This window comes from Cicer arietinum, chromosome 2, assembly GCF_000331145.2.
Source record: "Cicer arietinum cultivar CDC Frontier isolate Library 1 chromosome 2, Cicar.CDCFrontier_v2.0, whole genome shotgun sequence".
NCBI lineage: Eukaryota > Viridiplantae > Streptophyta > Magnoliopsida > Fabales > Fabaceae > Cicer > Cicer arietinum.
In genome coordinates, this window is record NC_021161.2 from 50,609,726 (window position 1) to 50,626,088 (window position 16,363).

The following is a 16,363-nucleotide window of genomic DNA, read 5'->3' on the forward strand; positions in this document are numbered from 1 at the left end:
ATATATATATAATCAAAGCTTAATAATATAATTTTAATTTCTACAAATACATAATTATTTTTACTTTTAGTCTTGGCAAATTTTTTATCTCTTATTTTGATCCAGAGATTTTCAAAATAATCACTTTCAGTCCTTTGTAAAAACAAATTTGATGATCTAGAGAATGATATTGTAATCTCTAGAACTAGAATTTGAGTTTCACTATTCTTAAATATTAGTGTTTGTGAATGATATGCTTTATAGTAATATTAGAGTATACAAGGTGCAAAGTTTTGACGAGGGGAGGGCCCCTTTCTAATGAATGAAAAACAAGACAAAAAATTACTAGTAAGCTGGATTATGGAAATGCAAACCAAATACTATTGTAATCTCCCTCCTTATCTCTCTTCCTTTCCTTTAGAAACATTGATGCGATCACGTTTTTTTTCACAACACATGTACAGTTAAGTATTAAGTATTAACTACCAATACATGTAGCTTTGGCCTCACCTACAACAAGCCAACTAAACTAAGAAATTATACAAGTGACAACCAAAAAACTAAGCCACAACATTCAGTTTTTCTTCACCTTCTCATAAAAAGAGTAAACCATCGTTTTAAGATATTAAAATTTACGTAACATTAAATTGTTCTCTTAGATTGTCAAACGTCAATCAATATTCTACTCAAACTTTTTAACTCGTAGGCAAAAAATTCCCTAAAATAATTGATAGAAAAAACATTTTGATTGATTTTAAATAATTTGAGGCAACACCTTGATATTTTGTAAATTTTAAATTGACCGGCATTTACGATTTCAAATACTAAAATGATAGTTTTACACCTAATAAATATAAGATGTAGCCAAAATGGACTAAGAGAAACTTGTTAATTAGGTTCCTACACCTAGGTGCTAAATAGTGATCGATCAAAGTCAATATGAAAAAGAGTACATGTTTTCTTTAAGAAAATAATGAAAGCTTGACATGAATATGAATCCTTTTTCATTAACCATAAACCAAACATTTACAATCTTTTCTTTTTTACTTTAGGCACACAATAATTGTACATTATCTTTCTTTTCTTAATTTAGAAAAGCTTTAAAATTTTCGTTTTCTTTTATAAGAAAAAGCTTGATGATTTCTATTTCCTTTAATAAGGAAAAATGTGAGGAAAAATATCAACTATTTCCTTTAATAAAAACCTCTTTTAAGAGGAAAAGAAATTTTTACAAGTTATTTAAATTTCACATTTTTCAAAATTCAAAAGTAAAACTTTAAACTTTTTTCCTCCTATAAAATAGAGAAATCTTCGTAAACTGAATTTAACTAAAATTTCTTAATTTAAATTACAAAAACTTAATTTAATCTTCAAAAAGCCGTTTCTAATTAAAAAAAAAAAAAAACAACTTATGATTCTCATTCTCGGTATCACTTATCAGAGTGAACCTTCTCTCAAACTTGAATACTTATTAACCTATAATAACAACGATTTTGCAAACGCATGATCAAGCGAGTCAAACATAAACAACGAAGAATGTGAGTTTTGAAATAAAGTTTATAGTATAATATAGATAAGAAGAATACGCAATTAATCATAAATAAACCATATCATTACACAAACAAGTGGGCAGACAATTCAAGTTGGTCATGTCCTCATAGATCCCCTCAACTCAATCCGAGACACATATACGCGATAGTCGAGGTAAACGTGTGTTGCAAAGTAGCTCCCGACATTTGGAGTGCTACCTCCAAGTCACCTAGGAATCTCCACCCGCATACCTTCAAGATCTAAAAATCTCGCTGTAATGTTCAACAGTAGACCGCCACGATTAGACTCATTTAGTTGTACTTTCTCAAAATCACTAGACTTGTGAGGCCCTATCTATATGATGACAATATAATATTCACTTCGTTAAGAACATTATCTTTAGCACAAGTTAAAATTACCAATATCCATTTTATCCCCTCGTTAGCCTAGACTACTCCATTAAGAACATTATCTTTAGCACAAGTTAAAATCATCACTATTTATTCAACTATAAGGTTACTTAAAAATTTTTATCACAAATTTATTACATCACTATCATAAGTCATACATCATCTTTATCACATAAACTTATCACAACTTTATAACATCATTGTCATTAATCATAAATCATCATCATCACATAAATTTATCACAAACTTATAACATCACTATCATAAATCATACAATATCATCATCACATAAACTTATATCATACAATCATTCTATATTCAATATTACAATAATATCAAATACTACAAATTTAACAAAATTAAATCAATCAACACCTTATAAATATTATATTCGACATTTTAATCTCACAATTTTCATATTTGCACATTAATTAGTTTATCTCTCAAGGGGTTAATGTGATACATAGCGAACCCGAGTGAACCGTTGGAAAATACAATTTTTCTGTTCATCTCACAATATGTTATACTCATTAATTCAAACGTTCTCTCATCCTTTATCTTATGTCGACGATGTCACACGCAAATACGAGTCAATGAGCAAAATAATGAATTCCATAAATGGAGAAGTCGAATATTTTAAAGAAAAATTGGGATGGTTAAAAATATGAAAAAGTTTGTTTAATTGACTAACACAATGCATCAAGCAACATACTGAAATTTAGACAAAAACAACAAAAGTTATCCTAAACAATTATGGATCGTCGGAACTAATTTTCTTTTCTTTGCTTGCAAGGCTACACTCACCACTCTGTTCCTCTTTTATTTTAAAGTGAGAGCATAATCAGGTTACTCTTTTTCTCTATCACAATTAAGGGGAAACATAAATTCTTTTATTGAATTTACAAACCATATGGGCTTAAATCAGTCCGTTTTAAACAATTTTTTATTTCACTTTTATTTTATGAAAATAACAAATAGTTACTCAAACTCATGTTTAACATTTTCTTAAATATAATTCCTTTTTCAAAATATTACTATTATTTTAAGATATTTATTTTATTAAATTAATAAATTGAATTAATTAATTTTTTAAAATAAATTTACTAACAAAAACTCTCATATTTAAAATAATAATTATAATTATCATTACAATACTTTTCAAAATAATCACATAAAAAAATTATAATCTTTAATTTCCAAAATAATAAAATAAATAAAGATAACATCAACAATTTATATTAATTTTTAAATCACAATAATTACGTAGAAAATCACGATGCCAAACAAGTATATAAAAATAAAAATAAAAATAAAATCAAACACAATATTATTACTATCTCAAGAAAATTATTTATAAAATAAACAATTAAAATAAAATATATTTAGAAATAATTAAATATAATTAAGTGCACATTTATTATTAGTCAAACACACACAAAAATATTACATTAATTATCAACACACAGATACACGTAAAATCGACTAAATCTTATTCTTGAAAATATTTATAAAAAAAATAATATTAGTTTTAGAAAAATATATAAAATAATAAAATATAATATTTGTTATTTATATCACTCATTTAGTTAAATATGTACAAGATTAACACTTCATAAAAATAACACATATAAAGAAAATTAATGAATATATATTGTAAAATAATTTTAACACTAAATTAATTATCTAAAATCCTATTCATTAATAAAATAGGTAACTCAGATAATTGGAGTCTTTTGCAAAGGTGGTCTCACTATCCTAATTGACGTCGCAATTGTTTTATCTTTACCCATTATTTCTAACTTGAAACAAAAATGAACTAACCCACTGTAATATGCATGTCGTTGACTTATTTATGAAATGAGACTAATTTAACTTTCTTACACGAGACTAATAAAAAGCTACTAATTGCTTCTAATTTTCTAAGCATATTCACACTTATTAACTTTTTTTTTGTCAATGTATCTGATTCAAACTCTTTGTAAAATTAATTAAATTAAATGTAATAAATTATGGTTACTTTTTTCCTAAATTGACTATTCTATGCAGTGTAAAAAAAAACTGTATTCTATTAAATAAGGCCTTAGCTTTCTTTGAATTTACTTTATTGAATATCCTTAGTCAAATATTTTGTTTTGAAAAATATTTACATCATTAATTGAAAAGTTTGTATAGCCAATACTATGTTTGACTAAATATTTTAGTCACTACTTTATCTATTAAAATTATAAATATGATTAATGTTTAAAATGCATTTAAATATCTAAATTACTATATAAATTAAATTTTATAAATGTGAAAATTCTACTTTTATAATCTTTAATAAAATAGATTTTAAACTTAAAAAAGTTAAATTTTAGTTTGCGTTAAAAAAGTATATTTTATTTATTTATGATACAAAGCAGGATTATTACTATTTTTGACAACTGATTATTAACTATTTTATATTCCATAAAATATTATCTAAATTTTTAATACATTTTCATTTTTTCCTAAAATCCTTCTATAAATATACTAATTTATTCAAAAAATTATTTTGAACTTATATACAATATAGTTTGTCACTTTCAAAGAAAAGATTCTTTGAAGGTGCAATGTCTTTATTTATCCAACAATTTCTTTTGATATGTGTGCTGATGTTGCTCTCCGGACACAATGTTCTTGGAGTACATGTGAGTATTACTAACATATTGGCAAACAATCTGGACTTAACTCTTCATTGCAAATCTGGCGATGATGATCTTGGAGTTCATGTGCTTCGTACTAATGAACAATACCGTTTTAGTTTTCAACAAAACATGTTTGGCTCAACACAATTCTATTGTTCCTTTAAGTGGAAAGGTGAATTTCATTGGTTTGACATATTCATAGCCGGTAGAGATACATGTTATAATTGCGTTTGGAATATCCGCCAAGAAGGTCCAATTAAAATAACAAAACGTGGTCCCCTTTATTTTCTATGGAATAAGTAATTAATAATGTGTTACACATTGGTTTATCATAATAAATATGGTACTTTATAGTATTGAGAATTTTTAGTATTCTACATCATCATTCAATCTTCACTCAGGGTATCATATGTATATGTATGATATCTAGTGACAATACTCTTTTTATTTAAAAATGAGAAGAATGCCTCTCAAACTTTATATTAAAATAAATGGTTGAGATTAAAAACTTAATTTTAAAAACATACGTTTGTCTCTCTATTTTATTATTTTTTTCTAAATTATTTACCTTTTCATCTTCTTGAATTTCAATTTGCATTAATTGTTTATAAAATATATATTAAATACTAATTTCATTTTCTAAGAAGAAGAAAAAAAATGCACAAAAGCAACAACGCCATCGTGAAACTTTTGGATCTGAGTGAGATAAAGCTATAAAATTTTAAGTAAATAAAATTCGATAATAAAGGATAAACAATGAACTTAAAAAATCCATAATTTAAAAAAAAAAAATAAAAGAAAGAGAGACAACAATTCTTGCAGCCTAACAAAAATAATTTCGTAGGATAATTGTTTCTCGCTAATTAATTAGTTAAAATTGGTATAATTTTGATATTTTCTAAATAAAATGAGAATAACCATAATTATTATAAAACCATAGATGAGACAAATAATTGTCACTAAAGACTAGTTAAAATTAGAATTTTTTTCAAAATCAACAGAATGATTATACATAAAATAACTATATTATTTTTTTGACTCTTCAAATTTTTCAAATTGTTTTTTTTTTTAAATTAGTCATTAAAGAAGATTTTGTAGCATATAATTCATACAAGAAACAAATGTTTATTTTTAACCCATTAGTTAATTTTATTATTATTTTTATATTGTAACAACTATCACCATATATCTAGATTCTAGAATGTGGTAATAAATTTATACATTCAAATATTTCAAAAGCAATCATATAAAGTGATTAGTATTATGTTAAAAATATTATTTTAATTGTATAATAAATAGCGTGCAACGATCCTCTAAAAATAACACTCATTAGCTATGTCCTCTACCGCATGAATTCCCCACTTCAAGCCCCTCTATATGTTGTATCATATATAAAAAAAAATATAAAAAAAGTGAGACAATAATTTTAGTGAGTTCTATTAAAAACAGAGAGCAATTTGAAATAAATTTTCCTTAAGAAAGTAATGAATGTCTGGCCTGAATATGCAACACTTTTCATTAGCCATAGACCAAACGTTTAAAATCTTTTCTTTAATCAGTAAATAATTGTACATTCTTCTTCTTTGCTTAATTTAGAAAAGCTTTAAAATTTTCATTTTCTTTTACAACGGAAAGCCAGATGATTTCCATTTTCTTTTATAAGGAAAAACTCCTCAATTGCATATGGCATTAGTGGTGGTTTTGATGAAATATATTTATCATATTTTTTAATTTTTTTTCCTGCAAAGATTCAGTCACTCCCTCCTGACTTTGATTTCACAACTGCATGCTTCCTTTTATGGGCGCTATGATATCAAATTTGGCATTCGTATTCCGTAACATCTTTTTGAAAAAAGGCATGAAGGAATGTTTTCTCAATCTGATGCTATTGCTATGCATATTTTGTTAAAAGCTAACATGCCCTTTGGCTATATCACACACTAGTTAAAGAGAAATCAAAACATATACAATGTTCATAAACTATACATAATGCAAGAAAAAAAGTGTTTCAACAATTTACGTATGAGTGTTCATAAACTATCATAAAGAACATGTTGAAAAAAGTTGATAGCAGTTTACTGATATGTCATAATAAGCTATTTTTATTACTTGGACGTGTAAGTGTTTATACATTGAATTTAAAAATTAAATATTTAAAATCTAATTATCTCTATTGATTCACTACTGATTACTCACTAACACATGGTATCATATAACCTCTTAAATCATCGTGTACTAATAATTTAAATATATTAGAATATCATTGAGAAAATATGCATTTGTGAACTACTAAACAACAAATTGCAAAGTGTAGCTATTATTGGAAAGTTGGATTTTATACCCCAATTTAAATTTGAAATACCTAAAATAGTCTTAGTATTAAGTAAACTGTAAAAATTAAAAAGTATCATTATACCCCTACAATTTGTATTTCTTTACCGGAAATTTTAGAAGGAACTAAATTTCCGATAGACATTTTCAATACTGGAAATTTCATTGAAATTTCCTGGAGTTTTATTCGGAAATTTAAAATTTCTGGTAGTTTATTTTCAATACCAAAAATTTCAAATATGCGGGTGAAACTCCCGGAAATTTCATTTTTTGAAATTTTCGGTATTGACTTATAACTATCAAAAACTTCATTTCTCATTGAATTTTATGGAATAGTATTTTTTTTTTTGTAATTTTTTTTTATTGAGGACCAAAACGAGTAATGATAAGAGTTACTCGATTTTGTCGGTCAATTTCTCTTGCCCATGATATGACAGTTTCAAAAATTTTAAAAATATATATATATATATATACCGGAGTTTTGAAATTTCTGATTGAGTAAAAGTAACTACTGGAAATTTCAAAAATTTGAAATTTCTAGTATTATAAAATTAACTACCGAAATTTTCTCAAGGCACAATTTTCGCTAGTATAAATAATGTACTGAAAATTTGTTGGCAAAGTTTCCGATAAACAAATTGTAGTATAGATTATTTTATTACATATTATAATATATTTTTAGTATAAAATTATAATATATTTGTAATTGTGTGTGATTTTTAATTAAACAGGATAGACGTGCCTTGAAAGTTGTTTCAAATGGCAAAAAACAAGACAAATTCATTGATATCAGATATCGATTACCTGCTCAAATAGATCATTGGAATACTATATCTGGATTACGTCCTCTGAGAAGATGTAGTTTGCATATGAATGACGGTAATATGATATCTGCTTTTGCTGAGAGATGGCACGTAGAGACTAGTTCATTTCAACTACCATTCGGTGAAATGACTATTACTCTTGACGACGTTAGGGGTCTTTTGAGCATCCCATGTTCTGGAGAGTTTATCACACCTCCCACAAATGTCAATGAAGATTTGACAATTGTTGCTGCTGTTGAGTTGTTGGGAGTTGCATATGATGAAGCTGTCACTTAAACTAGGACCAATAGAGGTGCCTCGTATAGTTTTGAGTGGTTGAAAGATGTATTTTTCAAGAAACTTCATGAAGGATGATATGACTGTGCAACGAGGGCATACCTACTTCATTTGGTAGGGTGTACAATTCTAGCTGATAAAAGTTTTACCCTTGTATCTGCAAAATATCTAATTTTGTTTCAAGACCTTGATACTTGTGGTAAATGGGCATGGGGACCAGCTGCACTTGTTGTGTTATATGACTATCTTAGAGATAGTACATTGCCTGCAACCAAACTGATTGTAGGATATTTATCTTTATTTCAGGTACTATTATATTTATTATACTTATTATTGTTATTTTTAATTATTTCATGACCTTAATAATTTTACTATATTTCAATTATTTACAGACTTGGATTTCTGAACATTTTCTTGATATTTGTAAACGGGATATGGATGAGCTTATCTCCTCCATGCCACAGATGTTTCGTTGGACTGCAAAACAAACATCTGGGAACGTTGCATATTACAGGGAAAATTTGGATGCTTTGAGGAATACTGATATTATCTGAACGCCGAATTACAACGAGAACTCTATGACACAATTTCAGTTTGTGTCATTGTTTACAGGATACGTTCGTTGGTGTTCCATGATGGTTCTATATTTACCAGATAGGTGCATACGACAGTTTGGATATACTCAACACATTCCTCCTACACCACCGATGCTTGTTGTATGTGATGTTGACGTTGAATGGAGTATGTACCGGAACTCTATACGATCACTTCGAGCTAAATTGAACTCAACTGCATATCCACATGAGTGTGTTGAGGGATACATCTAGTGGTATTATATCCTCGGATGATCCCTTATGTTGCTGCATATGCTGGTCATAGTTATGATGTTGATGCTGATGTTGGTACTGGTCCTGATGCTGGTCATAGTCATGATGTTGGTCTCGATACTAGGTGTACAAGGTGTCACGCAATTGGTGGTCTTATACAGCAGAGTTTAGACTTACATATGGGTGGTCATGAAGATCAGATGTGTGTCTTATTAGAGAGAGCTTTACACATTTCTAAAGGAGGAGATTATCAGTAGTATTATAGTTGTATTATTCAGGCTTATTTTACTATTCGCGACATATTTATTATTCAGACTTATTTAATTAGTGACTTATTTTGTTGTATTATTCGTAACTTATTTTATTATTCGCGACTTATTTAGTTGTATTAGGTGTATTTAATATTTATTTAAGGTGTCAATCATATAAATTTTAAACATACCATTTAAAGCATCATAGAACACTTAATTGAAAACAAAATTGGCAATCATCTAAATTGAAAACAACAGTTAAATCATCTGAATTGAAAACATTTAAAGCATCATAGAACAAAAGTGGCAATCATCTAAATTGAAAACAACATTTAAAGTGTCAATCCTATCATTTAAAGCAACATACAAATCAAAAGTGTCAATCATCTGCCAAAGACATATAATATGAATTATTTTCTAAATCTAAAGAACCCCAATGTTTAGATGTCCTGCATAAGCGACAGCCCATGATGTAGACTCATCACTATGATGCTTCTTCAAATGCCATGCAAGTGGAGGTAGCGGACATGCATCTTCCAATGCCATGCAAGTGGAGGTAGCGGACATGCAGATTTCAATTTAACTTGAACCCAATGATTTTCGTTAACAAAACCAATGCTGATAACACGATCACGTGACAAATCTCCATTATGTGCACCCCTCAATGGGAAAAAAGTCAAACAAATTTTTTTTTGCCAATGTAACAAGAACGAGATTATATTTTGTTGCTATCACGTAACCCATATCAGGAATGGTCATCCACTTCTCGTTGGCTTGGTTTTCCAACTCAGTTACAAGTAAAGACTATGTCACTTCTTGCAAACGATCCTTGAATAGTGCAACATATAAATCAGGTTTGGACTTAATCTCTGTATACAACTGTCGACGTACAATGCTTCAGTATTCTTCACCATGACCAAGTAAAGCAGCAATAACACGATATCCACAGTTTCCATCTGCTTTAACATTAACTATGTCTTCAATATATGGATGAATTAAAGGAGGAAACTCGTGGAAATATTTTTTAACCTGATGGGAGACTTGTTTGGATGCTTGATGGGACACTTGTTTGGATGCTTGCTGAGAGACTTGTTCGGCTTATTGCCTTTTTTCTTCTTAACACCACATTTTGTTTTGATTTTATCCACTGGTGCACACATTGATGTTGTCTCCGGATATGCTATTTCACGCAACTTGCTCTTTAATGCCTTTCTTCCAGCAACATTAAGTGTTTTCCATGTTTTCCAAATTATATTCATCTCCGATGTAATGTCCAACTCTAAATCATTTGTCAATTGTTCTTCCTCTTGATCACTATTCATGGTAAATTTCCTCAAATGTATATGAACAACATCTAATGGGATTTGAACACCTTCCAGCTTGTATCGTGCCAACTCACATGCACAAGGTAATCCATTAGTGTTTTTAAGTATACAACAATACACATCTTTATCGTTACCGACATAGCTGACTCTATTGTATTCATGAACAATATCACCTAAGGCTTTTTTGGATACAACCCAAGTCAATTTCTCAAAGAATGGATTGTTGTGTATATGCTCTTTGCGACCCTTACTTATCTCAAATGAACCTTTTATCTTAATAATTTGAAACTTCAACATGTCATTCATACCATTTCATGCCTTACAAAAATCTCCTTTACTGTGTTCCAAAAATCCCTTCAATGACCAATGAGCAGACTCAACCCTAATATTTAAACAAAAAAATACAAAATGTGAAGTTTTTATCATATATCATGCATAAAATAAAATACAAAATGTGAAGTTTTAATGACATACCTATTAGTCGTAGTATTTCCTAGATGCAATACTCGATTGGTCCATGCTTCAACAAATCTTTCCTTATGCGGATTCAACCATGTGTCTCTGACGTAGTCAAAGAAAATAATATTATCGACACATGCTTGCTCAAACATTTGCAAAAGTTTCTCGTACTCTATCTCTTCAGAACAATAAACAATTTTCCTCCACAACTCAAGAATGGGTTCGTGCATGTCTTTCTTTAATATATATTGTATGCATTTGGCTCCAACATTTTTGTTAATATGAAGCTGACAAAGTAAATTTGTTGAAGATGGAAATACAAATTCAATTGCATTCATTAAAGCAAGTTCTCTGTCAGTCACAATCACCTAAGGAAATGACGTATTTGAAACAAACAACTCTTTTAACTTCTTCAATGCCCACCAAAAGTTGTCTTGACGTTCAGAATCCATATAAGCATATTCAACATTAAATGTCAACCCAGTTGAAGTTACACCAACATTTTCAAACAATGGTAGCCTATACTTGTTGGTTTTGTAGGTGTTATCCATGATCAATACAACAGGGAACACATGTTCAACAAAGTTATGGAATCTGGGTGCGTCCAAAACATATCCCTCACAACGTTGGAGTCCTCATGAGTCCTACACCAACAAGTATATTTCTCTGCTTCAAGTAACTTCAATAAATGTTGCATATCAGTTCTAGGTCCTTTCAAATTCTTCCTGTATGTACTTCGTCGCTCGTAAATTTGATAGATATTAGTCACATTCTCCGTATCTCGATCTCTCAAAGATGACAAGATGTGTCTCGGTGCAACGTGATATTTTGTCAACTCGTCAACATGTTTCTTATCTTCTTCTGTTAAGCGTCTCATAAATGCATTATTTTCAAAAGTAGCTACTAACTCATGGTTGTGAAGTCCACAGATTAAACTAATAATTCATCCTTCAACATTTTTCAATGGTCTCGATCTAAGTTTAAACGAACATCCACACCTTTTAGTTGAAGTACCTGTGTTATTTTATTTGACTTATATTGTCCACCTCTATCACAACCAAGAATTAATTTTGACTTTCTTCCGCTCTTTCCAGTCTCTACGATTTCAAATACTAAAGTGATAGTTTTACACCTAATAATTATAAGATGTAGCCAAAATGGACTAAAAGAAACTTGTTAATTAGGTTCCTACACCTAGGTGCTAAATGGTGATTGATCAAAGTCAATATGAAAAAGAGTACATGTTTTCTTTAAGAAAATAATGAAAGCTTGACATGAATATGAATCCTTTTTCATTAGCCATAAACCAAACATTTACGATCTTTTCTTTTTTACTTTAGGCACATAATAATTGTACATTATCTTTCTTTTCTTAATTTAGAAAAGCTTTAAAATTTTCATTTCTTTTTATAAGAAAAAGCTTGATGATTTCTATTTCCTTTAATAAGGAAAAATGTGAGGAAAAATATCAACTATTTCATTTAATAAAAACCTCTTTTAAGAGGAAAAGAAATTTTTACAAGTTATTTAAAATATCACATTTTTCAAAATTCAAAAATAAAACTTTAATCTTTTTTCCTCCTATAAAATAGGGAAATCTTCGTAAACTGAATTTAACTAAAATTTCTTAATTTAAATTATAAAAACTTAATTTAATCTTCAAAAAGCCGTTTCTAATTAAAAAAAAAAAAAAAACAACTTAAGATTCTCATTCTCGGTATCACTTATCAGAGTGAGCCTTCTCTCAAACTTGAATACTTATTAACCTATAATAACAACGATTTTGCAAACGCATAATCAAGCGAGTCAAACACAAACAACGAAGAATGTGAGTTTTGAAATAAAGTTGATAGTATAATATAAATAAGAAGAATACACAATTAATCATAAATAAACCATATCATTACACAAACAAGTGGGCGGACAATTCAAATTGGTCATGTCCTCATAGATCCCCTCAACTCAACCCGAGACACATATACGCGATAGTCGAGGTAAACGTGTGTTGCAAAGCAGCTCCCGACATTTGGAGTGCTACCTCCAAGTCACCTAGGATCTCCACCCGCATACCTTCAAGATCTAAAAATCTCGCTGTAATGTTCAACAGTAGACCGCCACGATTAGACTCATTTAGTTGTACTTTCTCAAAATCACTAGACTTGTGAGGCCCTATCTATATGATGAAAAAATAATATTCACTTCAAAAATTACCAATATCTATTTTATCCCCTCGTTGGCCTAGACTACTCCATTAAGAATATTATCTTTAGCACAAGTTGAAATCATCACTATTTATTCAACTATAAGGTTACTTAAAAATTCTTATCACAAATTTATTACATCACTATCATAAGTCATACATCATCTTTATCACATAAACTTATCACAACTTTATAACATCATTGTCATTAATCATAAATCATCATCATCACATAAATTTATCACAAACTTATAACATCACTATCATAAATCATACAATATCATCATCACATAAACTTATATCATACAATCATTCTATATTCAATATTACAATAATATCAAATACTACAAATTTAACGAAATTAAATCAATCAACACCTTATAAATATTATATTCGACATTTTAATATCACAATTTCCATATTTGCACATTAATTAGTTTATCTCTCAAGGGGTTAATGTGATACATAGCGAGTTCGAGTGAACCGTTGGAAAATACAATTTTTCTGTTCATCTCACAATATGTTATACTCATTAATTCAAACGTTCTCTCATCCTTTACCATATGTCGACGATGTCACACACAAATACGAGTCAACGAGCAAAATAATGAATTCCATAAATGGAGAAGTCGAATATTTTAAAGAAAAATTGGGATGGTTAAAAATATGAAAAAGTTTGTTTAATTTACTAACTCAATGCATCAAGCAACATACTGAAATTTAGACAAAAACAACAAAAGTTATCCTAAACAATTATGGATCGTCGGAACTAATTTTCTTTTCTTTGCTTGCAAGGCTACACTCACCACTCTGTTCCTCTTTTATTTTAAAGTGAGGGCATAATCAGGTTACTATTTCTCTCTATCACAATTAAGGGGAAACATAAATTCTTTTATCGAATTTACAAACCATATGGGCTAAAATCAGTCCCTTTTAAACAATTTTTTATTTCACTTTTATTTTATGAAAATAACAAATAGTTACTCAAACTCATGTTTAACATTTTCTTAAATATAATTCCGTTTTCAAAATATTACTATTATTTTAAGATATTTATTTTATTAAATTAATAAATTGAAGTAATTAATTTTTTAAAATAAATTTACTAACAAAATCTCTCATATTTAAAATAATAATTATAATTATCATTACAATACTTTTCAAAATAATAACATAAAAAAATTATAATCTTTAATTTCCAAAATAATAAAATAAATAAAGATAACATCAGCAATTTATATTAATTTTTAAATCACAATAATTATGTATAAAATCACAATGCCAAACAAGTATATAAAAATAAAAATAAAATCAAACACAATATTATTACTATCTCAAGAAAATTATTTATAAAATAAACAATTAAAATAAAATATATTTAGAAATAATTAAATATAATTAAGTGCACATTTATTATTAGTCAAACACACACAAAAATATCACATTAATTATCAACAAAAATATACATGTAAAATCGACTAAATCTTATTCTTGAAAATATTTATAAAAAAATAATATTAGTTTTAGAAAAATATATAAAATAATAAAATATAATATTTGTTATTTATATCACTCATTTAGTTAAATATGTATAAGATTAAAACTTCATAAAAATTACACATATAAAGAAAATTAATCAATATATATTGTAAAATAATTTTAACACTAAATTAATTATCTAAAATCATATTCATTAATAAAATAGGTAACTCAGATAATTGGAGTCTTTTGCAAACGTGGTCTCACCATGACCCTAATTGACGTCGCAATTGTTTTACCTTTACCCATTATTTCTAACTTGAAACAAAAACGAACTAGCCCACTGTAATATGCATGTCGTTGACTTATTTATGAAATGAGACTAATTTAACTTTCTTACACAAGACTAATCAAAAACTACTAATTAAAAATCATATTCAATATCATACACAAGACTAGTTTTCAATTCAATTATGATGATGCTTTATATGTTTTACTTTAGTTCAAATATCCGGACACACAAAGAAAAAAATTTTGTATTCATATTTTACGAATCTCCACCTCCCATTGCTTCTAATTTTCTAAGCATATTCACACTTATTAACATTTTTTTTTGTCAATGTATCTAATTCAAACTCTTTGTAAAATTAATTAAATTAAATGTAATAAATCATGGTTACTCTTTTCCTAAATTGACTATTCTATGCCGTGTAAAAAAAAAACTGTATTCTACTAAATAAGGCCTTAGCTTTCTTTGAATTTACTTTATTGAATATCCTTAGTCAAATATTTTGTTTTGAAAAATATTTACACCATTAATTGAAAAGTTTGTATAGCCAATACTTTGTTTGACTAAATATTTTAGTCAATACTTATTCTATTAAAACTAAAAATATGATTAATGTTTAAAATGCATTTAAATATCTTAATTACTATATAAATTAAATTTTATAAATGTGAAAATTCTACTTTTATAATCTTTAATAAAATAGATTTTAAACTTAAAAAAAATTAAATTTTAGTTTGCGTTAAAAAAGTATATATTTTATTTTTGATACAAAGTATGATTATTACTATTTTTGACAAACGATTATTAACTATTTTATATTCCAAAAAATATTACCTAAATTTTTAATACATTTTCATTCTTTCCTAAATTCCTTCTATAAATATACTAATTTACTCAAAAAATTATTTTTAACTTATATACAATATAGTTTATTCACTTTCAAAGAAAAAATTCATTGAAGGTGCAATGTCTTTATTTATCCGACAATTTCTTTTGATATGTGTGCTGATGTTGCTCTCCGGACACAATGTTCTTGGAGTACATGTGAGTATTACTAACACATTGGCAAAGAATCTGGACTTAACTCTTCATTGCAAATCTGCCGATGATGATCTTGGAATTCATGTGCTTCGTACTAATGAACAATATCGTTTTAGTTTTCAAGAAAATATGTTTGGCAGAACACAATTCTATTGTTCCTTTAAGTGGAAAGATGAATTTCATTGGTTTGACATATACATAGCCGGTAGAGATAATTGTTATAATTGCGTTTGGAACATTCGCCAAGAAGGTCCAATTAAAATTACAAAACGTGGTCTCCTTTATTTTCTGTGGAATAAGTAATTAATAATGTGTTACACATTGGTTAATCATAATAAATTTTGTACTTTATAGTATTGAGAATTTTTTGTATTCTACATCATCATTCAATCTTCACTCAGGGTATCATATGTATATGTATGATATCTAGTGACAATACTCTTTTTATTTGAAAATGAGAAGAATGCCTCTCAAAC

The 16,363-nt window shown here is 27.8% G+C and overlaps 1 protein-coding gene across 1 annotated transcript in view; it reads left to right on the forward strand.

The window, feature by feature from the left end:
- Positions 1 to 8,570, forward strand: part of LOC101500294 (glucose-6-phosphate/phosphate translocator 1, chloroplastic) — an 11,791-nt gene extending 3,221 nt beyond the window's left edge. The window contains exons 4-5 of the mRNA XM_004491329.1: positions 8,135 to 8,322; positions 8,409 to 8,570. Of these exons, the coding sequence (XP_004491386.1) occupies positions 8,135 to 8,322; positions 8,409 to 8,570 (350 nt within the window). The remainder of the gene's footprint in view (positions 1 to 8,134; positions 8,323 to 8,408) is intronic.
- The last annotated feature ends 7,793 nt before the right edge of the window (positions 8,571 to 16,363 follow it).